The following is a 24,954-nucleotide window of genomic DNA, read 5'->3' on the forward strand; positions in this document are numbered from 1 at the left end:
GTGTCTCTTTCTAAGAGGCTCAGACCTGAAGGCTGTGAAGCATGCGGCTCAATTAACTCTCTCTACAGCTTTTAGCTGAGGGGCGCCATCTCAAACAGCTGGGTGACCCGACTCTCAACTCAAGACACTTTTCTGGTCAGCGCACATGTACAAACTCTGAAAGCAGCTATGGCTTTTGTCACCTGAAGCGGTCACAACCCCTGAAACAAACCCACAAATCCAAAGTGCCGTTACTGCTGATTCTAGTGTTGGAGCCCCAACGTTAAGACAGATAGATAACACAAAGCACCTCCTGACTAATCTCTCCTCTTTGTCGCAACTGTGAAAAAAGAAATATAGGCTTCACGCACCCCTGCAGGCCACAATCAAAGAGGCCCTTAGTTTAGCGTTAGCAGGGATTTACTCCTGATAAACCCAGTGGGACTGGGCAAAGAATGGCTCAGCAGGTAGCAGCGAGCCCAGCTCACCATGCTATGCTAATCCAGCAGCTGAAGAGGAGACGTAGCCCAATACAGACTTTATTAGGCCTTCAAGTGAGGGATTTCACAGTATTTTATTGGGTTAGTGGAGTTCCTTTGCTATTTGTGTCTACTCGGATGCCAGTTGGTTGGTGGAATGTGTGTTAAAAGTCTATATGAAGATAGGCACCATTTCCAGGTGTACAAAGTTGACAAGTGACTGTTCGTTATATAGTACTTTAGGGGGACCACTACATGTGTGTAGCTATTTCATTTCATTACTTCTGCAATTGTCATCGTCAGCTGGATTCAGCACAAAGTGATGTTGGTTCAGGGGTGGAGCATGGGCTGAAGAGGAACTCATTTGAATTTGGTGTAGTTCCCGATCTAGATTTAGGGCAGCGGTGGCTCAGTCTGTAAGTACTTGGCTTTATGACCACAGGATCACAAGTTGAATCTCACTGCGGGTGAAAAGAAATTGCAATTAGGTATTGGAGAGATGCTAGTCAACAAACCACCCCATGACAGATGTAGAACACTCACTGAACAATTTACCAAAATCCAAACCAGTAATCTTCTCTCAATACCTTCCGCTGCACATGGCAGCCTCCTGGATCGACAGGTTATTTGGTCCAATCGCTGTTGTGACCGTCTGTGCTGCACCTTTCAGAGAATTGTTCCTTTGTTCGCCTACTCTGGTGCAGCACTCGGGGTGAAATATAATCTCAGTGGACTCCCCCAGCCATTATACAAACTGAAATACGATGGAGAAACTGCTTGAAAGAAGAGCCCCCTCAAATCAAAATGTCACACAAGAGAAAGGGTAGCACTGTCGCCAAAATGAGTGTTAGGTGACTAGCCATTTCAGATGGTGTGTCTGTGTCTGTGCATGTGCGCATGTGTTACCAATACACTGCATAATGTCAAGCGCAATTTCATAGCAACTGTTGCTTCACAGGTCACCTTGAATCTCTGTTTAAAAAATGTCACCCCCACTTTGCTCATTCTCTCACTAAACAATTGGTTTACATTCTTGTGAGTGAAATGTAGAAAATATTGAGGTAAAACTACAGCATAACAATAACAATTTTGCTTTCTGCTTTTTGTTTCAGCCTGTAAGATTGGTTACTACCGTGCCCTGGCGACTGATGGCGCCTGTTCCAAATGTCCACTCCATAGCTACTCTGTCAGGGAGGGCTCCACATCCTGCGCCTGCGACAAGGGATATTTCCGCTCCGAAACAGACCCGGCATCCATGCCCTGCACCCGTAAGTACATACTGCATCGAGTTTAAGGTTTTGTGTTAAAGCCTGTAATATGTCGACATAAGCCATAAAACAAGTGCAGTGGCTATAAAGCTACGCACACAAATGCTGCTTTTGCCAAAGTAATAAATTGTTAGCCAGTCGCACATTTTTATACACTGAATGCTGCCGTGGGCTGTTTTCGAAGATGTATTTTGATTTCAGGTTGCACTTAGTGATCAGTCACAGTCCTCGACATCCAAACTGGGTACAAACTGAAACATTCCAGATTCGTTTTTCCACAGACATTGCAAAATAGTAGATGAGCGTGAGAGAGAAAGACAAATAGAGAGCAAAGTAAAATAAATCCCTTTTTGTCCCTCTCTTGGTCTCCATTTTTCTTGATCCAGCAGCATGAGTCAGTTATTCAATTCCTTGCCAAACACACAATGATTGGTGAAACAAATACCACTGAGAATCATGCATTCTCCTGATGCTCCTTTCTTTTGAGACTTCATTCCCCCTCTGAGTCATGCTACTTGCAGTTCATATTGGTCGAAATGTACACTAAGGAAAAGTATCAACCCTCAAAACAAAAGGGCCCTTTCCCTTGCTGCACAGGAAATAACAGCAATTTTGTTTCCGTGTGACAGATGCTTATGTCTGACTGAGCATGTGTCATAAAGCAATTTCTACCAACCAAAACATCTGTTAAGTTGCTTTGCTCATAGCTGGCTCACCATTAGGCCCGAATGACCTGTCAAGTTCCTGTGGATTCATCAGTCAGCTCAACGGTTTATTGGATCAGACAAGAGGCAGATTCTTTGACTCTCCGAGCTGAAACAAATCCAAATGGTTAAATGATTCCCATGGAGTTTGATAAATCTGCAATCAAATGCCGCTTGATTTGGGAAATGTTTTTACAATGAAGCAATGTTGGAGTTTTTAAATAGCCTGATTTGCCGTTTTTAATTGCCCAATTAATTATTTGAATCACAGAGAACATATGGTTAAGCCGCAGATTTCTTATTAAAGTGAATGTCTACTCACATTAGCATGTACCATTTTAAACGGGTTTAATACAAGTACATGAGTGACCAGACGTCCTGTTTTGACCGGGACAGTCCTGTTTTTGAGCCTTGAGTTCCACCTCCCGGTGGATTTCACCAACTTCATTGTTTTGTCCCAATATTACACAGGTCCCGTCCCGGCGTCTCATTTTTGTCATGTGTACGTCAGTCACACAGTTGTCATAGTGATTCATACGATAAACCCATTTTAACTTTTAAATTCCTTCCTATTTACTTTCAAATTCACATCTGCGTTCTCATTCGCATCTAATCTGTAGCAGTTGCTGACCAGAACTAGAACTACTGCATCTAAGGATCATGGGAAATGTAGTCCTTCTGTCCACTGTGGTCGCCACTCGCCAGTCAGACAACGCAAGCTGAGCTTTTTAGCAATTTATTTCTAATGTTACAATGCATGACTGGTGCAAGGTAAACGGCACAGCCAGCTTCCAATAGCTGTCGGGACAGAGCAAAAAAACTTGGATAAAGGCAAGTGCATTGATTGTTTAGTGCTATTTAACTGTCAACCAAGTTAGGATTAGTAATTGTTCCCCATATACATATTTAGGGGTGGAACGGTTCACAAATTCCACAGTTCGGCTCGGTTTTCGGTTTTGTGCTCACGGTTTTCGGTTCAGTTTATATGCAGTTATATTTAGGGGTGAAACAGTTCACAAATTCCACAGTTCGGTTAGTTTTTTGGTTTTGTGCTCGCGGTTTTCGGTTCAGTTTGGTATGCAGTTTTAGAAAAATGAATTAGCGTAAAAAGTGAAAGTGTATATTTCTCACAGCTAATTACTAAACTTTTTAACCGATTGGTTTTAACGGTTTTCGCAAACCGTTCCAGCCCTAACATAATATATATATATATATATATATATATATATATATATATATATATATATATATATCATAAGTCCTCTAGAGCCAATTATGTGGCCTCACTTACATGAAGTTGCTGGCTGACATCGTCCCCATTGTCCTGTTAGTCAGTGTGGCATTCAAGTGTGGCTGCTGCAAGCAACAGCTGCCATAGCTCATTACTTGGCTGCTTTTATTGGACCGTGCATCGCAATCTTCTGCGTTCCAAACTGCAACCGACCTTTGGCCCCCGCTTCGTCAGCCGCTCAACATTTGATCTTTGAACTAGCCATCCACCGTTTGTCGTCTGCTCTTTTCCTTCTGCATTTTGTTTTTGCTTTTCAGCCCGATGGGTAATTACAGCTGTCACTCACACTCCCCTCGACATCCTACAATTTGGTGTCTTCCTTTCAACACCCACCCAAAAATATTTTAAGTATTTTTTTCTTTCTAGTGTTCAAACGAGGGCGGGGGGGGGGGGGGGGGGGTTGGGGGGGGTGACCATTGGACTAAATGTCTATCCACACAAAATGATGACAAAATGGATTGATGTTTTTTTGTTTTTTCCCCCCAGCCTTTGTGTGTTTTATCTCCTCTTAGTATATTCCTGCTAGTGTTAAACTTTTTTGAAGCATTTTATTTCTGGGCAAGGGAAGCTCTTTTTGTGGCTTTCAATGGCAAGATAGTTTTTTGACATCCATAGGAAATGTAACTAGACTTTAATGTTTAATTTTTGTGTCTTTCATCTCTCCAATAACAAGATCAGGTTACCTTAGCACATTCTTATACGAGGTAGAGGATATCTCTCAAGTGTAATGTACAGGTTAGCCAGGACAGACCACATTATGTTCTGGGGGAGAGTAGCTAGTGGTTGCAATGCTTATATATACAGTACACACATACATGATACTACACATACACTCAGCACACAGCAGTAAGGCCGTGGACAGACACCCGTGGGAGTTGCCTTCTGGTTACAAGGAGGGGGTGTGCTACAATTTGGGGTTTCTTTTGGCCCTTGATGTGTTTCTCAGATTTTTCCCAGTTTTCTTAGTGGTGGTTTGGCTTAAGAGGAATGAAGATGGAATGGGGAAGCCCCAAGGGGGGCATTGAATATATCCCAGATGGATTGCAGTAGTGCTGTTTGATGCTCAGGCCAATTTTGCCTGCCCTCCACCTTGGACCTGCACAACACTCAGCTAACAAATGCTGATAGGAAGAGACAGGAGGAAAAAAGGTAGACAGTGAAGAGAGGCGGGGGCATGTGAAGGGAGACGTTTAAGAGTAAAAATGAGAAAGACAGATGAAGCATGGGTTGACAGGGAAGAAAGAACTAAATGCTTGGAGCAAATTGCCTGCCCATAAACGGATGACAAGGTGGGGAGGGGAAGCTTTAACTTAAAATTTATTTTGGACAAACTTTTGGATGTGTGACCATGTATTTGAAGGCCTTATTGCCTGGATGTTCTTCCACAAACCCATTTCCCTCTCCACATACCCCTTTGGGATTAATTACAAAGTGTCAGTCACAGCCAACAGTTCTCCCACTCTCCATTTCTCCCATTGGTGCATTCTGGGAGAGCGACAGGTGTGGCTGAAGTTGGTTGAAATAGCATTGAGAAGCATTGACGTGTGAAGCAAGAAACCCTACACATCTGTCCACTTGAAAAGTTAGACAGTTATAGTGATCAGTTTAGACCAAAGTAGTATTAAACCAAAATAATATTATTTGTTAGAGTGCTTAAAAAACAGATGAATAGGGAAATTACAGCACTGTTAAGTATAAAAGTGGACAGTTAAGTTGAGCCTAACAAGCTTACAAAAGCTCTATTATAATCACAGTTAAGTGTTGGTGCCTTAATTTAGCAACACCATTTATCAATCTGACAAAGGATGTGTGAGGGGGGCAGTGCTTTATCATAATTTTTGAATGAGATTTGCTAATATTTTGTTGTTGTTGTTGCCGAAAGGCCACTAATAAAACCATGTGCTCAGTCATTCTTTTAGTACCACTTTTACTCACGCCATTCATTTCTATGCCTTTCCTCCGGGCACGTTCTCATCATGCTAATCAATTTCCAAATCCTTACTTCTCAGCATAACTCTCCCTTCTACTTTTGTGAAACTTTGAAAAGTTTCATGTGAAAATACATGCCCATCCTGTTCACAGACTTTTCCAAATGCACTCTGTAATGTAAATGTAAATCTGCTCTTCAGTCACCTTAATTCAGCAATATTTGTGCACATACACCTCCTCAATGCATTTATAGTCTTGCCTTGTCTGTGTCTCAGTGACATCTTTCATTGTCATTATGCTACTCTAAAAATAACATGATAATTAATTTCCTTTGCAAAATGATTAGTCTGCCAACTGACTAGATTTCATATTTCAGCGTGCATCGATTCCCCCCCAGCGCACTCGCCAGCGCTTCATTAGTCAGAGGGAGATGGAGAGAGGGCAGGGAGAGTTGAGTCAATTACTGGATCTTATGTTTGAAAGCAACACGCAAAAAACACATTCATTAAAGCAGAGCTGACATGTAAATTGAAATTGATGATGATGGGAGTCTGTGTCACATCTGCATTGCCGCTTGAATTTAAAAGCGCAGTTTGTAGACCCAAGATCAAAGCATTTGGGGTGGGTGTGCTTGAGAACAAGGTCCAATACAAACATTGTCTGCAGTTATTGCTGGCAGCCATAAAGGCAGTCTGTTAGATACAGACTGGCATATCGCTGTCTGCCACTGATTCGACACATGAAAAAAAATCATTCGGGTGATTGGATTTCAGTTAAGATGCACAGGCGAAATTGGAACTACCCATGTTTTGATAGACAGGACATTAAAAAGGAATTCAAGAAGCTTCAGCTCTTGATTTAAAGGACAAGCCAATTTAGCGTGTAATATACACTCACTCGTGATATTAAGTATAAGTACACTTGTATGTCATGTGTGCGTGTCAACAGTCCTGTGATTTACACTGTGATTAATGGTTGCAATTTGAATTGACTGAATGTGATTCAAAAATGTTTGTTATGCAAAATATCTGAAACGCATCTTGGTATGGTACCGTACAACCTCAATGAAAAATATCTCTCTCGCATATTGTGACCATATTTTGATTTCCCAAAAAAGACACTTGGCCTGACCTCAAGATACTTCAATGATGCTCCAAAGTTAACTCAAAGATGCCATACATTATAACTATTTTAATGTATGACTCCTCGGTACGTGTAGGAAATAAACTCTCTTTGTAGTCTTACTTGACAAATGAATAAATAATGTCATAAATCAGGGGTGTCCAACCTTTTTGGCCCCAAGATCTACTTTTCCACATATATTGCTGGCAATGTCACGGATCTAACTCTAACGCAATCCCCATGAGCTACACGAAATGAATGCTGTATGTGATTCATTCAACCGGCAACGTAACCTCTCAGTCCGGCGACTTCAAAAATGGCGATGGAAGTCAGCCGAATAAAGGGGATGCCATATTTATTGTCTTATTATTGTATTGCATTATATGTTATATTCATATTGATTCAGATTGTGTAGCTGTACCTAATGTTTATGTACCTGCATCACAAATTGGCAAACTGATTTATTTAAAATTAGTTTTTCCCCAGTTGAAAGAATGAGCAATTTGTTGTAAATATATATCATAGGCTTTCAAAAATAATGACTTCTCTACTTCAATAGTGACCACAGGAACATTTTGGTGTAACTCACTACCTGCTTAGCATTTACCGGCAGAATCGAACTGTTTGTTCTAACCACCAACTTTTTCATTATTCTCTGTAGGGCCTCCAACAGCACCTCTCCACCTCATTTCCAATGTGAACGAGACTTCTGTCAACCTCGAGTGGAGCGCGCCAAAGAGCTCCGGAGGACGCCAAGATCTGACCTACAACGTAGTGTGTAAGCGCTGTGGGCCCGATGGGCGACGCTGTCAACCTTGCGGCAACGCCATCCACTTTAGCCCCCAGCAGCTGAGTCTGAAGGGAACCAGAGTGTCCATCAACGAACTGCAGGCCCACACTAACTACACCTTCGAGGTGTGGGCGGTAAACGGCGTCTCACCACAGAGCCCCGGGCCAGAACAGGCAGTGTCTGTGACCGTCACCACCAACCAGGCCGGTAAGCTAATCAGACCGGGTTTGATTGAGTTTGTGGGAGGAAAATGTCATGAAAGAGCCAGAGGGAAGTGTTCAGGTCGGTAGTATTAATGCAAGTAAGATGATGCCTCAGCCTGCTGCTTTTGGACAAGGCGTCTAGAATAGATAGAGCCATCAGAAAGTCAACATGTAATCAAATGGTATCCCATTACAAGTCAGTATAGTACAGACTAAATCTTCAATAATTAAGTGCTATGTCATCCACAACGGGCAAGTGACAACACTGATTTACGGAGTCACCTGTAAAGTGTTTGTAGCAGTGACATGCTGCATCTGCAAACTTGAAATGCACCAAGGTCAGTAATGACCAAGCTTAAAAAATTAGAAAATACATTTGTTTGAACATACGTTACACTTTAGCGATTAACTCTGTCCTTCTAAATTACCAAAACGTGAGAAACTGGCTGCTGAGGAAAAGCCAATTAGAATTGCCTTGACTTGTGTGCACCTGAAGGAGATTGGTCAATTTGCAGCATACACCATATGTGATCGCTCTGGCTTCTTGGGGATATAATCTGCATGACAAAACATGATTATTAAAAATGAGAATAATTTGGGTGACGGATGATGGATTCCTTTCAGTGTGAAATTATTTTCTGCAATATTCCACTTGAGTTTTGCATAATTATGCATGTGAAGCCCCAGATGCAAATGGCACCGTGCTATAATAGATTAGATGAGTTGTGTTGATCCACTAAAGGCGTCCTTACAAATGCTTTTAGAAATTGTTTGTGTAATTTAAGGACATTACGTCAATGCAACATCTCCTTTTGAGCTCAAGAGCCATTCAGAGCCACCGCTGGTTTTGTCATTTAGCCATTTCGTAACTGGTTGTTGTGCAAATGGATTTTACGACCGTAGTCTTTTCTCGTCATCCCTCCCTGTTCTCCACCACTTAAAGCTGATCATTACTTTGGTCTCGTTTACTGTTCTGCTCTTGGGTGGCAAGCTAAGTGCCCTTTTTGTGTCACTTTTTATCACTAATTTCCATCCCTGGAAAAAGTGAATGTCTTGGATGCAGTTTAGACTGGCAATTTGAGGACACAGTGGCTTGATTTATCAGCTGGGGTCAGGAAAATAGAGATGAATGCCTGTGCTGCCTGTGGGAGAGCTCAGAGCACTGCCAGACAGCCTTGTGCAGAGGCTGTAATGGAGTGCATCTCGGAGTCAAGGCCGAGATTTTGTAATAGTTCAACAGGGTGGCGCACAATTGTGTAAAACAATCCAAAAAGTGCACTCTCTCACACATGTCATTGGCCTGAAGTGGTGTTGTAGTTCTCGAGATCAGTCTTGGTTTCGTTTCAGATTCAAAGGCATTTTTACTTTTTGTCTGTCGGACAGGGTGGACTCTGGATTTTTAATCAAGACCGGTCGAGACCAGGCCGGCATTACTGTGATCAGTGAGGAACGCAGAATGCAGGTGCTGCGCTGCCATCACTGTGTGGTCTGGAGTGCCACGCTCCATTTCATTGTAGGCCTACTACTACAGAAACAAAACAGTATAATTTTTTTGTTACAAACATAATGAAGAAGAAGATACCGGTTATTTTGTTCTGTTTTTTTTTTGTGTGTGTGATTTTTCTTTTTTTCTTTCTTCTTGTACAGTCTTGGTCTTGTCTCCGTCTGGATACTCTCTAGTCTTGATAATGACTACATGCAGTCAATATAAAGGTTAAGGTAAAAATAAAGAAAATTCTGGTTTCTAAAACATTTGGGATAACCTGTTTATAAAGTACATACGCGAGCCGACAGAGTTACTCCGGTATACATGGTCACAATTGGAAAACCCGATCAAAACTGCGACACATGGACAACGTCATTACGCAAATACTGTAGATGTAATTTCCGCTTTTAACTTTCTACAGTCAGAAAAAAATTACATTCATGTCACTCACCATGCTAAATATAGTAGCCGATTTCCTCCTCGCTCCTAAAGTGTGGTTCTTTGCTGTGTTGTCATGTTGGTTTACCTCTGCTTGTGCATTTTCGGTGGGCTGTGTGCCAGAAGCATGGAATTAAATGCTCCTGTATATATATGTATGTTTAGATACACAGTGTGTGGCATTTTCGCTGTGGAAATGAATGTATTCAAGTGAGGCACATTTAGCGACTGGGACGGAGCCGCGCATACAAGTCGTTCCAGTACTCCAAAGGCCAAGATTTATGTGGATATGGCATGCGAATGTTATGATTGGTGTCGCTGTCACCACTGGTGTTTTGTTGTTACTTAGATTTTTGGTCTTTTCAGATCTTTGTTGGTTTTGTTCACCCAGTACCCCTGGTAGTGTTTTTGTTAAATAAAGCGTTTTCAGTATTACATGCATTCCTGCCATGGTTCTCCTGCCTCCCTGCATTTGGGTCCTCCAACCCCACGTGACAGCGCACAACACAAAACAATTAATTAAGGTATTCCGAATGTGTTTATATGACCAATCCGTTCAGGTTAGAAAAGGGGTAATACAGGAGTCTAATACAGATTTTTAAAAAACAGATTAAGAGCATATTTAGGCTTTTGTGTGTTTATATCAGTGTGGATTGCTCTAAGACTGCAAGTGAAGCTCAGCTTCCCCCTAAATGCCCCTCCCCCTGAAAAAATAAAGTCAGGAAATATGCGCTGCTGTGTGTACAATTTATGCACTATAATACTGTCATCTTTTGTTCAGAATCAGCTACTTATCACAAATTCCACACCACGTTTATTTATTTATTTATTTACACAGTCGAACGCTGCTTCATAGAGCGGGTTGTTCCACTGCGCAAAACTGGACGGTCATTGGATAAATGCTGGACTTTTTCCAGCCCATCGGACACTCAGCGTTTCGGAGGTTTTATGGAACAGTGGCTACTGCGTGATAAATGAGTGATCTGTCTGAGGCTTCCCCTCGTTTGAAAAGTCCAGCAGCCGCCACTGGTTTACATGGCCTTTCAAAACCTCAATTTTGCCAATATTCGGGTTTTAAAAGAGTTATTAATTCCATGTAAACATGTCTCTTGGTAAATTCAATGTCTTGGTCTCGGTTTGTGTGATCTTGACTACACTAGACCGGAGCACACAAAGTGACATCCTTGTGTGATTTAAGTCGACCCATCTGCGGCCTCTAACTTTTATGATACAGGCGTTGCCTTTGGCGTGTCACTGATGCATGTTTCCCAACTGTTCCATAGGATTAGTTACGAGGCACTTGTCGCTTAAAGTGTATATATCTGTAAGGATGTGAAAAGTGAGATATTGAGTTTATACATTAAGAGACCATCAGCATTTGCCCCTCAAACAATGTTGCCTATGTGTCCATGTCTCTTTTAGTATGTGTGTGTGCCTTTGCTTGAGCCTGTGTGTGTGTTAACAGAGGATATCTCCAGAATGATTGGATTTCTTTCTGCTAATGCTCACTAGAGGCTTTGGAATCTCTGGTTTCAGCCTCTGGTAATACAGCTCGTCATCTGCGGCTGTCCCTTTCCCCGTGCTGCCTCCCTTCATCCAGACACGGTGGATTACTCATTTATTATGATAGATTTATTAGGATTTATAACTGCTGTGGAAAAGACGGCCCAGCCTCCGCTGCCTTCCCATTAAAGTTCGAATTTCAGTCGCAAAGGAAGAGGTGAGTGTGGGGGGGGGGGGGGGGTGGCAGCTTTGAATTGAAGGAACACTCAGGGGTTTCTGACTAGGTGGGAAATGAATGGAGGTTTTCAGAGAACCGCGCCAAAGGAAAATTAACACATTAGCACTGTTGATTGCATGTGCATGAGTCGAGAACGGCACGTGTGTGTATGGCGGAGTCAGATTCTTCGCCTTGACGTGTACAAATCCAGTGGCATAAATCAGGGAGCGTAACCCCATCACCCAGACTGCAAGAGAAGCAAAATGTTGTGGGAGGGGCTGTTTGGGGTGGGGGGGCGTGGTACATGCTTTGAACTGACCCCTGGCAGTAAAAGGAAGTGTTTTCCCCCTTTATGGGATCAAACACTTTGTGTGTGTGTGTACTTGACAAAGACAGAAAAACATCTCAAATGGAGGTGTTTATGTCTCGATAATAAATTCTTGGCAACCTTAGGTGACAAAAAGTGAATTAGAGCATGAGAAGGCGTGTGTGCGTGGGGGCCTTGTCTGTCAGCGAACGTGTGTAAGTTTCCATCTCACTGGCAAAACGGACATGTGCAAATGTGTTTGGGGAGTTGGAAGCACTCGTTACATGGGCTGGGAAAGGATCTTGTAAGCAGAAGCCACTTTCTTGACATTGTGAAATACAGCTCCCTCCTCAGCTTTTTTCCCCCTTGGTGACAGCAAAACTGAGGGACTCCAATCTCACAGCCGGCATTCAATCTGGCAGCCACATGTGCACCCCAGTATCTCTCTCCCTCTTTTTTTTTTTTATGTAAAGCTGTAATCGACCGCATATTTGCGCAACAGCTTGCGCAGACCACATACAGTGTGCTCCACGCTGAACAAACAGTGAAAGATGAACATGGTTGCAAAATAAAACCCTCAAAAAACAGTTTTCTGCTGAGATCTTTCATGACAAATGTAAACCTAATGACAATGTCGCATGTAATGTATCATGTGTCGGAAGCATGGAACTGCCAAAGTGAAGTAAACATTTTTTGACTGGCAAACTCATTTAAATACATTTCTAATACATTCAAACTTATTTGCAAATGAATGTAATTGAATTGAATTGATTTTTTTTTTTTTAAAGGGACAAAGCACATTCTAATCAACATTATACAATGCAAATGTGCTAAAGTTAGCTAAATTAAGGGAATTCATCGGCAGTCCCTTGGGCAGATTTCAGCCTAAAATGAGAGTCATTAAAGTCACACATCAATTCACAACAACATATAATAATATCACAAAAATACATTTCCTCTACAGGTGATAGTGCTAACATTCCATATTTAGGTCCCTGATAGCAGAAGCTATAATTGTTCTAAACTAAACTGCAAATACCTTTGTACGTACTTGTAGACGAAATGTTAAAAAAATACGTTGCATTTCACATGATGTTAAGGGGTATTAACTTGAGCATGCGCATACCCAGTGGCATTATGGGAAAAAGGGCTATGTTTTTAGCAATTAGCTTCCAAGTAGGTTCAAACATATTTGCAAATATCCTTGAACGTACTTGCAAATACGTTCAAAGTACTTGTAGGCTAAATGCTAAAAACATAGTGTTTCCCTTATAAAAAGCAGTCCATTTGCCATTATGTCATTTGTGCATGTGCAAGTAAAAAACTTTTTTAGTTTTAGTTTTTAGCATTTGACCTACATTATACCAATATTCAAAAATTAAGTAAACATTGTTTATTCATAGTTCTATGGTTTTATTATTATGTCTACGGTGCATGATTTTCATTCAGCATTTTTCCCATGATGCCACGGGCTATTGGGAAACAATGCTATGTTTTTTGGCATTTAGCCTACAATTACATTTAAAGTTAAACATATTTGCAAATACATTCGGAAAAGTTTGCTCGTAAGAAAATGTTTATTCTACTTTAGTTCCACACTTCTGTTCCCAAATTGTTGATCTCAAGCCCTCAAGTCTAGCTTCTCTATTTAGTGGAGACATGTTTGGGTTACATGGTTGGGGATTTCAAATGTATCCATATAGCGGGTTCATTTTTATGTATTAATTTGCCTTTTCTTCAATATGTCATAAAGCACAGCTTTTGTGGATCACTTGTTTCCTGTTTGTAACCTTGCGGTCTCGTGCGGAATTCTCAGGAGGGAGCACTCAAAAGTCCACTCATCTTCATCCTTACATTAGTTGAAGGAGAAATAAAAATGCAACAAGAGAAGCAGAACACAATTAAATTGCAATATCTGTCATCTTTGGAGAAAAGATGGATGTGTGGATTACCTGATTGGAATGAAGGTCAGTTGAACCCTCTTGGTTTTTTTCTTTCGTAGCTGGAGTGTCCTCACTCAGTCCCTCGGGGGGCTTCAAATTGGCTCTCCCAGGCTGGGTAAGATTGATCGAGGGATACAAATGGCCGCCGTCTAATTGTTTAACAGAGATGCAACACATTAGGCCAACACAACCTTGGGTTAATCCATTTACCAAGCGCTGTCTGCAATTCCAAACCTCTTCATCTCCATCTCAGCTCCCACCAGTCCCACTGAAAATGCCCCCTCCTGCTTTTGCGTCGCCCGCCTGAAATCCAATCCTCGGCTGGTGCTTAAATTCCAGGCCTGTTTGAACTCAATCCGCAGCTAAAAGCAGAGTTTTGTTCGCGTAAGCTTAAATACCCCGTTCCCTGGAGCCCCTGGTCAAAGCGATGAGAATGTATATAATGTCATAGATAATCCAATCGTGATGGGTGGATGATAAACCCCTCATTAATCATACCACTGTAATGTTTTAAAAGACAGCTTGTCTGAAATTAGGAATCAGTGTCGTGAGGAGCACATGTCCAAAAAAGTATGAGGTCTAATAAAATGCAGCCCAGGCAAAGAGCATAGTAAAGGTGTGGTCAGAAATGTCAAAATGGGTTTTAAGTTCCCACAGAAATCTTTTTAGTTCCCTTGTAGTTTATTGTCTAATTTTTTTTGAAAGAATTTGCTTTGAATGCCAATGAGAATTTTCTCCAGCATAGTTTCTTTTCCTTTGTACCACTGAGTACCGTATGTACACTGAATGTAAAAAAAAAAGAAGCCATGTTTCTGTCATAGTAAAAATTAGACCAAGATAATGATAAAAAAAAACATTGTGGCCTATAATTTGCACAGTTAAATTGAGAAAAAAAGTGTTTTTAATGTTGTTTTTAAAAAATTGTGTATTTTCACTAGGCTGTTCGATATCACTTGTACTTAACTTGTACTTGAGCACTCAAGTCTTGAGTAGTCACAGATACCGATACCAAGTAATGATACCACTAGTACTTTTGATACATAACATTTCCCCCTCAAAAAACAATGACAGATATTTTTAACAAAAGGCCTATATACTGTATCCGAATATATACGATTTTCTTAAAATGGCATGACATTAATGGCAATTTTTGTTCTTCAAATTTCAAGTTTCTGATCGTAAAATGTTCACAAGAGGCCTGGTACCGTTACCTGGTATTGGTCCTCAGCCATCACAATTTTTCACGTCTGCTCTCAAAAGATTTGTTTTTGTTTTCAGTTGAGCTGTAAAGGTTACAAGTCAAAGTAACCAAAAAAAAAAAAAAATTGAAATTATTTATCTTGGTCTATTTTTTGGTCGATGTGTAGAGCTTTTATTTCCACTGTATGACCCAGTTTCAATGTTGGCACGCTCCCTGAAGAAAGAAGTTAGATTTTTTACATAGGTGACATACTGAAGGGTGGCTTCAAGAGTGAGCCATTATCTGTGCTTTAACCTTCCCGTGTTAAAGGCTCCCGAATGCAGATAGCTCTCTTGCTTGAATTATGGCCTTATTATCAGCTGCTGCAGAAATGGCTCAGGATAAGATCGCTCTGTGGTGCTTTAATGAAAACCAATTGATTTGCTCTCTTGAAGACAAAAAAAAGACAAAAGCCTCGAGCTAATTTTTGTGCTTTTCCGGGGCATACTTTGTAGCATCAAAGGGTTTCCCAAGGTGACCTGCAGATATGCAGAAAATCAAGGTTGTTATTACTTTGCCACCTCGCAGGGGTGAGCGTCACCTAAGGGAACATTGGATCAGTTGTTATGCATTCCAACCTTCAGCACTGCAATATATTATATTTTTAATCAAGCTATGTGGTTTGTACAGCATTACTTTTTCAATAAAAGCCAAAACCAAACACAAATGAATGCCTTGTGGTGTCAAGGATAAAAGAGCAGAAGATTTAAGAGGGCAACAGAAACAGACTTATTGTCTGCAAGGCTGAAGCATGAAAGACAAGTTGAAAACAGCAGGCTTAAATTGCTTTTTCTCTTGTTTAGCTCCCTCCCCGGTAACATCTGTCCAAGCCAAGAACATCACAAGACACACCATCTCGCTGGTGTGGCAACCTCCTCAAAGAGCCAATGGGGTGATCCTTGAGTACGAGGTCAAGTACTACGAAAAGGTAAGTGGTTGAAGCATTGGCAAATTGCCCAGTATTGTTTTCTAGTTGTTTCTCTGGTCTTATTGCACTTTTTTTCCTGCAAGGACCAAAATGAAAAAAGCTACAGGATCATAAAAACCTCATCCAGGAACGCCGACATCAAGGGTCTCACTCCCCTCACTTCTTATGTGTTCCATGTGCGTGCACGCACAGCGGCCGGCTATGGTGAATGCAGCGGCCCCTTTGAGTTTATGACAAACTCCGGTGAGTTGAGCCACATATTATGTGCTCCATGGCGGAACCCAATTTTGCAAAATCCTGCAATGAGAGCATCTTTTACGAGTGACTTTTTCAGAGGGCCATTTATCAAGATAGCTGTTGTGTGTAAAAGATAAATAATATCAGTACTGCAGCACCTGACTTGCAACTTAAGGAGTCGCCATTATTCACCGTGCAATGAGTCTCAGTGGGTATACCAGTAAAGGTTCCACCATTATGATATTTATTTTTTTTACTCAAATGCTGTTGGACACTGTGTTTTCATTTTTCTTCAGCAGGCTTAAATGTGATTATAATAAAGCATTTGAAACGCAAATCCATGGGTGTCCAATTTACGGTCCGGGGAAAATTTGCAGCTCACCATCCATTTTCAGCGGCCCATGGCATTTGCTAAAAATAACATTTGACACAGTCCACAAGGCTAGTTAAAAAAAAAAGAGATGGTCAGAGAAGGAACGGTGTCAAAAATTTCTGCCACTACAACTAATAAATGGGTTTATACTATATGATAGTGCTTTTCTAGATATGCAATGATACACACATAAATTATTTGAGCAATTATTTATGACAAAGATAACACAATTTCTCTTCAAAAGACTATGCATTCAACTTCAGAAGCAAAAATATTTTTCTTCCACTTGATTCTTTGTGTCAATGTCCAATTCATAAACATTTCACATGATTGATTCTCAATAGGGGTACATCGATCACAAATTTCTGGCTCATCAACCAATCCCCGATCTTTGAAAAGTCTGACCAATTCTGATTTTTTTATTTATTTTTTCATAACAAGCAGCATACACCTTCAATGTTCCAATCTTGTTTTATTGTCATACACTGAATAATACCTGTGAAACAATAGTCGTCTCAGCAGAAGAGGACTATTTCAGGGCTCTGAGGAGGGTGATGACATCAGTGGACAACATGGCTTTTATTTTAAGGTCACTGATAATAACCAAGCTTCCAAAATTATTATATTATTATATATATTATTATAATTATTATTATTATTAAAATGGTTAGCTTACTAGTTTGCTCTTGTTTTGGTTCCGAATGTGGAGATGGGATTTGGCTGCTGTTCAGTGCACAAGTGGGTCTAATCTAGTGGGGATACTGTGTCATTGGCCACCCCAAAATCTTAAAAAATCATCAAAAGTAAAAGTCAAGCAAAAAGTATTTGCCTTATAACCTTTAACAGAAAGTTGTTATGTGGCAGTTTATAAAATAAAAACATATATATATATATATATATATATATATATATATATATATATATAAGACATGTCGGTTATAGCAATTCTAGAGCGAGCAGTGAAAAGCAAAATGGGAAAAACGGAAAGCCATGTTATATATAATGGCGTGGATGGTTAGAGAACTGATCGCGGGACCAGGTGTCTCTTTTGTGATGCAGATCCAAACAGCGGTGCATGATAATGACACGGTCAAGCGCACAACCTAATGGGTTGTCATTGTCTTTCAATGAGGGCCAACAGCAGTAGACTTTATGGCTTAATCGTAAAACAAAGTGATGTGTGTGTGGGTGCGGGGTGCGTGAGAGTGCAGAGAGTTTGGGAAATATCGAGAGGGTCAATGACTGACTCAGAATCTATTTCTGTTGTTTACTAATTATTTCACTCTTGCCTCTCTCAGTGCCAGCTCCTATAATCGGTGATGGAACCAACTCGACAGTGTTGCTGGTGTCTGTGGTCGGCAGCGTGGTGCTCCTCCTCCTCCTCATCAGCGCTTTTGTCATCAGTCGAAGGTGGGCTTCATCCCTCTGGCTCTTTTGTTCTCTGTCATTTCATGTCTCCTCCGTGATGAGCGATGTCTCGCTTAGCACCAGGAAAAGTAGTTGTCAGAAAGCTGAGCAGGAAAGCTATTGCACCACACTCACACGTGATGAGTGATGACTCCCCACAACGGAGACATGATTGACAGCTACGACAGCTAAAGAGATGCAATCAGCGACCCCTCGATCCCTGTCCTTTGCATCCATCCACACTTCTTATCCTCTTTCCTCTGCTTACCCCGTACCGACTACAATCTCGGCCGCTGGTTATTGTCTCCTGCTGTGCCTTGCTTACTGGCGTGAAGAAGATGAGAGAAAGGGAAACGCTTTAAGAAAATGCGGAAGGAGGATAGTATTGGACAATGAGATGAGCAAGAAATGAAAGGCAGCAGGCAAAATTGAGACAGAGTCACACCGAGAGGCATCAGGTGGATTTGCGGTGACCCAATCTCAGGGTGTTAACCAGCAAGCACGACAAAGCTCCGTCACACAGATGGGATTACATGCAGATGGGGCTGCCTCACCTCACGGTCCTAACCATGCTTAGTGTGTGTGTGTGTGTGTGGGTGTGTGTGTGTGTGTGTGTGTGTGTGTGTGTGTGTGTGCGTGCAATGAAAAATATTTCATTTGAATAACATTTCGACCTGGCAGTGCGTCTGCAGCATGTAATAAATAAATGTGAGAGCAGAACGTTTTTATTTGTTGATTAATTAATGAATTAATTGTGTTCATATATTTATTGTTGTATTTATTTCAACATACATTTTTATCTTGTTATTTATTTTTAATTTGTACTTGTATTTATTTATGGATATATATTTTGTTGTTTTTATTGCCATCTATATATTTTTGTTGTATTTAATTTGTAATTACAATTTTTTTTATGCATTTTCATTTTCACTTTTATTAATTTATTATTTTATTTATTTATTTAGTCATTTATTTGTATTTATTTTTGGCAACTTTGGTCCTCCATACATTTGAGTATTAATATCTTTCAATTTCATAATAATGTGTGTCTGTGTGTACATTCATTTGTTGATTGGTGTGTGAGCATTTTTATAGCAAACCAAATATTTGTATCCATCTGTGTTTTGGGTAATAAATTTGATTTATTGTGTGTATGTGTGTGGCCTGGCTTTCCATGTGATTGCCTCTCTTAACAAGCAAGCAGGTGGTTGTCTTTGCCTTCTTTATACTGTATGCATGTGATGACCACTGTCATTGTGTTACTGCGGCCATGCGGTGATTGCGGGGAGGGACTGTAATCACGTAGCTGTTAACCCTCATTACACAACTGCAGAGGAGGACAATGTCTCTCATATGTGGTCACAGACATCCACGCTTCAATAGAATCCTGAGGGATTTGAACATATTGTTCTATAAAATTGATTTACAGCTTGTATTCCCTCTTCAGTCTTCCACTTTAAGTTTTATCCTTCAGAGGAAGAAAATATTGTAAATGACAAAGCTGTGAAAACCCATTTGATAAAAACACACACCAAGGAAACTCCAATATAAGGGACATAACAAATATTTCATTGTGCCATTCAGATCAATTTTATTTTTATTTTTTAACATGACACGTAACCAACTGTCCTGTTTTTTTTTCTCCTCAGAAGGAGTAAGTACAGCAAGGCCAAACAGGAGTCAGATGAAGAGAAGCACTTACATCAAGGTAACATAAAGTGAATACTATGCCTACAAATTGTGGAATTTAAAAATATTGGGTGCTTTTAGGTGTGTGTTGACATTCATGCTCTATAAACCACAACTGGAGCCCATAAATGAGAAGGATGGTAAAAAACAATTTGGAAGCTAATATATTGGCACCCGAGCTTACGCTAAAAGCTCATCATCAAGCCATTAGCATTGGTATTGGTGTCCCACAAACATTTTAAGTTAATGAGCTCCATCTTCATCAGAGTCAGCCATAGTGACATGAAAAGCATTACAGTAAATCAAGGTATAGGGGACAAAAAAGGTTGCGGATAAGTCTGCTGTAGCCTCCAGCATAATAAAAACAAAGAAGAGATGAATGATTCTTTCCAGACTGAATTTGTCATTTTCTTTCTTCAGGAGTGAGAACATATGTTGACCCCTTTACTTATGAGGACCCAAACCAAGCTGTGCGTGAGTTTGCCAAAGAGATTGATGCATCTTGTATCAAGATTGAGAAAGTTATTGGTGTCGGTAAGTAGAAAATATTTTGAAAATATTCATCTTTCACCAGTTACATTTATTTTTTGGACCATAAAATCTTATAATTTCTGGATGGATGTTTACTTTTCAGTTAGTCTTTAGTTAGTCTTTATTTAAATTTCCTTCCTATTACGTTTGCATCCTCATCCGCATCTAATCGCAAGCAGGCCTCTGTGTTTTTGTCATACTGGAATAGAACTACTTTCTGCTTCCATGTCTAAGGAATTATGGTAAAGGAAATCCTACTAACTTATGGCTGCAGCTTCCGATTTTAGAATGAGGCAAGGTAAACGATACAAACACCTTCCAATTGCTACCGTGAACGAGCACTAAAAATGGTTGAGATAATGATAAGCATATTGGCTTGTTTACAGCTATTGAACTGTCACCCAAGATTGCATTTAGCATTGTTGTAATAACACAACCATCGGTCACCAGATTGACTAGCGATGTTCAAAGCTTTTTTTCCCCCCCATCTATCGGAGGATTCCCTCCTCCACTGGAAGCAACCCCCAAGTAGTTGAATGGCAAACAAAAGCAAGCGAGACACGCAGCGCAACCTCATATTTTGTGTCTAGTCTGAACATAGCATAATAGCGCTAAATCTAACACATAAACCTTATAACCCGGTGCCGTGTATGTAAATGTTTTAAAATAAACCCATTCATTGATATTGTGCCTAATAATACGGTGTGCTTAATGGTCCATAAAATACGGTATATTGTTCTTGCTAATAAAGACTTTTTGAATGGAATTATGTAATATTTGTTTTCATGCAAATACTGCCATTCTTCTTGTAGAAAGTTTTTTTTCCCTGACTAACATTTTGTCTGTCTTTGAGGACAGCAGTAGAAGCTAAATACAGTATGTTGTACTAATTCTGTAGCTGAAGAAAAGTCATCCAATGACAAAACAATAAAGAGAAGAATCAATATCCATTTCTTGTCCCTCTCTCACCGCACATGGCTGCAGGGAGAGAGCAATAAGGGATTAGAGACCCTGATCAATGTTTAAACAGGACCCTTTCCAACATACACATAAAAAAACAAACACCGGCGCCAGGGGGACGCCCGTTAAATAGTACCATGTTTGTTTCAGGAGAGTTTGGTGAGGTCTGCAGTGGCCGTTTGAAAATGCCCGGCAAGAGAGAGATCTGTGTGGCCATAAAGACGCTGAAGGCCGGATACACCGACCAGCAGAGGAGAGACTTCTTGGCTGAGGCCAGCATCATGGGACAATTTGACCATCCCAACATCATCCACCTTGAAGGTGTAGTCACCAAATGTAGGTGTTTCTTTTTCTTTTTCCAATCATCAGTAACCTTGGCTTATATGCAGATTTCCAAATTTCAAAGTCCCTCAAACATACAAACACATTGGTTAATATGTCCAATACCCTATTTAAGACACCAAAAAGGACATCCATATACAATGCCCCCCAACCCTCCCCACCACCCATACCCGCCTCTTAAAAAAACAAAACAAACAATAAATCATTCTAGCCTACATTGTGGGTGACATTGGTGGAAGGTTGATTCAGACAAATGCCTTCCTTGGCTGGTAGTAGCTCTGTCTGTAACGACTTTGTTTTGGACTGGTTGAGAAGATTGTAGGATATGTAAATGATCATATTTATTTTTTTATTTAATTAAACCTTACTAGACTAATGTGTGAGTTGGTCGCAGTGTGTACGGATCGTTGAAGGAAAAATATACATGCTGTGTAGCATTGCCGCCATTATGAGTGCATTGTAAGTATTTCACAGTCAGGCTGTCACCGGGTGGCCTTTTTCCAGATGGACGGGCTACATCGGCAGTGGGAAGGGTAAGGGGAAATAGAGCAAGGTGGGCAAATGGTGAAGGGGGTGCTAATGGCCCAGGAACAGTCCCTGTAGTGCAGCACTAGGCTCATTAATCATGGTGTCAGCTCTAAATGTGTTTGGGGTTAGGGAGTGATACCCTATCCCTCCTCTATCTGCTGCTGCATGGTCACAAAACACTGGTCACATCTCCCTCCCTCTGCCCTTGGTGTTATCTCCTTCATGTCCCCCCAAGCTTTCCGCTACCATTTACTCCATGTCCTAATTGTGTTTGGTAGGACTGTGGTGCTTGTGTGTTTGTGTAAAATTCTTGTCAACACGTCTGTGCACTTTGTGTTCCATCCATGTGTTCGTGGGGGCTGATAGCTCATGGCCAGCCTCAGCGCAGGTTAGATGGATGAAGTGCCTTAATGTGTCGTGACATAGTAGCAGCCTGGTCCTATCTGTGCTCGATAACACTGTCTCGGACCCTTTTACGCACACAACACAAGACAGATGCATGCACGGCCCTAGATAGACCTGAAAGTGAGCAGTGGCTCAGGCAGAATTACTTATCTTTTCCAACACCTATCACCCCTTATATGACCTCTCAGACCTCAACGAGAAGTCGTGAGAAAGGCATAGGAAATGCAGACAAGACGGATAGGCGCAAGGAAAAGAAATCGGAGACAAGCCAGGGAAGGTGCAAATAGAGATGCAGAGAGAAAAAGACAGCCGGGCGGTTCGAAGGTGATGGATTGGAGGAGCGACAGAGGACAACAGGAATGACAACAAAAGAAAACATAGAGGCAGAGAAAGCGGATGAACTAGAGCCTGAAAATGACAAAGCATTCAAGGGTTAAATGAGGGAGACAGATGAGCCGTGCGCTAGTGATAGCCGCTAACATGAAAGGCTAGTGAGCCTTAGCAAGAAGGGCATCTGATAACTAACTCTCCGCCTCCTTCCACTCTCTCTTCTGAGAGCTGAACTCGAGGTTTGGGCAAATGAGTCCTTCGCACTAGAGTGTGTCGGTGGAATCTATTAAAAACCCATTATTTGAATTGTACTCCCCGCTCAATTTCAATAAAGTTAAAAGGAATTCTTAATGTTCTATGAACTTGTTGGCATGTCCAACAGTGCCTGTTAAGGCATATTAATTATGAATACACCTCGATAGGCTTCTAAAATACATAATTTTATAAAATCCTTTCACTGAACGCTGCCAGAGTGGAGGCCATTTGGAAGCCTTCAGCCTTAAATCCAGTCGCCATTAAAATGTCTAATCTACATAAAGCAAGCCTTTAAATTAAAGACAGATGAGTTATTAAAAGGTAGTCTTTGAGTTTGAGTGGGCCTCTGAGCAGCTTTTGCCTGTTGATTTCCCAATATTATCCCTTTGTTGCCTGATTCTCCCTACCCGGTTTCATTGGCAGGTGATAATCAGCCCTCTTTCGAGAGTTCCTGCCTCGGGTTCATTGCCAAAGGCGGCAGGGCGTATTCAGTAAACACGGAATTAGCATGCAAATAAGCTGTGAGGAATAGGGCGGGGCTGAAGAGGCGAGAGTTTAAGGTCGCAGGTCAGACACTCTTCAGACTGGATTGGGGAGCTGTCAATCACTGCCGCCTCGAGGGCAGAGGCGCTCAACAAAGGGAACAAAGATGGCTGACAGAGAGGGCCCCCGCAATCCCCCAACTTTAAATCCACTTCCTCTTTTGGGGGCATCGTCCGAGCGCCCCATGATTAATGGCGTGCCAGTCACGCAGCGGGTGAGGGGGTGAATGACAGCCCCTTGGCAAGGCGAGCAGCCTGCCGTGGAGGGGAACGTCACCTTCAGGACCTCAGCTGCCAACGGCTCAACTCTCTGCTACTCTCAGTATTCTTCAAGAACGCATTAGAGATTCTGGATTTAAAGTAGGGCTGCCAAGATTAGTTGACTAGTCACGACGACGTAGACAATTTAATTAATATTAATAGTTGACGAGCCGTTTATGTATTTATTTATTTGCTCCTCTCTTTTTCTATCGAAAACTGACTCGCCTCGCACTTCTCCCGAGGCTGGATGCCATGTCTGTGATGCCCAGGCACAGTAGTGGTCATCCGGGTCATCCGTGATGGAAACAAAAGCATTATGGGTAGTGAAGTGTCATGGCTATCCCATGTTAGCAACAGAATCTGAAACTTCAGGCGCATTTCACCCAATATATTTAATACAAGGTAAACCTCCCTTTCATGGCACCACGGCAATGACAAATCAGCATTTAAAAAGGAAGTATGTTGTGGCTGATGCCTAGTAGCATTTCTGGCAAAGTGTATAGTCATGTCTGGAAGCTAGCATTAGCACTGTGTGTGTAACGTGATGTTCTGATTAGCACGCTAACATTTGTAAGCTCTATTGTGGAATATGGAGGCTTTGGTCAGCAAATTCGCTAATAACCAAAACTGATGTATTTGTTTTTATTATAAATAGTTTCATAGTATTAGTGCTACTCTGCATCTTTTTTTGGGTTCCTATACACTAAACATTTACAGCAAAAAAACACAGTATCACCTTCAATTTAAGTTGCTCAATCTTTTATAAACACGTCAGAAATTATGGTACAAGCGAATGCAATGCAAAATCTAATCAAAGTTCAATGTACTATCATCTTAATTGTCTTCATTAATTATTTGTACATACAGTATTTATGAAGAATTCCAAATGTAAAATGATGATGGCTTTAAAAAGAGCAGCTGCTTGTTGGTGCAATATGCTGCTATTTACATATTGTCTCTGTCCTGTGAAAAACGCTTATGTCCATTTTTGTCAAAAAACAAAAACAAGGACAGCGACGATATGTTCCGATTAGTCGACTAATCACGACTACTGCTTGTGATTAGTCGACTAGCATGATAATCGTATGTGGCAGCACTAATTTAAAGCTAAAGCGTTAACTCAGCACTTTTCTTTGTAATCAGCCTTTAACTTGGAATGGAACACAAAACTGTTCTCTGAGGAATTTAGTGTAACAACTTTGTCATGGGTTGATGCCATGTCTGCTTGCCGGTTGATAAAAAACACCGTTACTTCTTTCTTCTGTTC

The 24,954-nt window shown here is 41.0% G+C and overlaps 1 protein-coding gene and 1 long non-coding RNA gene across 2 annotated transcripts in view; one reads left to right on the top strand and one right to left on the bottom strand.

Annotated features, from left to right (window-relative positions):
- LOC147170667 (ephrin type-A receptor 4-like) overlaps positions 1-24,954 on the top strand; it is a 58,875-nt gene that overhangs the window by 24,577 nt on the left and 9,344 nt on the right. The window contains exons 4-11 of the mRNA XM_086079968.1: positions 1,571-1,726; positions 7,434-7,769; positions 15,703-15,827; positions 15,911-16,070; positions 17,736-17,847; positions 19,494-19,552; positions 19,954-20,067; positions 21,175-21,360. Coding sequence (XP_085936094.1) covers positions 1,571-1,726; positions 7,434-7,769; positions 15,703-15,827; positions 15,911-16,070; positions 17,736-17,847; positions 19,494-19,552; positions 19,954-20,067; positions 21,175-21,360 — 1,248 coding nt within the window. The remainder of the gene's footprint in view (positions 1-1,570; positions 1,727-7,433; positions 7,770-15,702; positions 15,828-15,910; positions 16,071-17,735; positions 17,848-19,493; positions 19,553-19,953; positions 20,068-21,174; positions 21,361-24,954) is intronic.
- On the bottom strand, positions 635-3,855 carry LOC147170668 (uncharacterized). Its single transcript, XR_015095513.1, has 3 exons — positions 3,722-3,855; positions 2,443-2,539; positions 635-919 (listed from the first exon to the last, which is right to left on the bottom strand). It is a non-coding gene; the product is annotated as an uncharacterized LOC147170668 (long non-coding RNA).

The sequence above is a fragment of the Leptonotus elevatus genome, chromosome 7, assembly GCF_054856555.1.
Source record: "Leptonotus elevatus isolate MCC_2025b chromosome 7, RoL_Lele_1.0, whole genome shotgun sequence".
NCBI classification, from domain to species: Eukaryota; Metazoa; Chordata; class Actinopteri; order Syngnathiformes; family Syngnathidae; genus Leptonotus; species Leptonotus elevatus.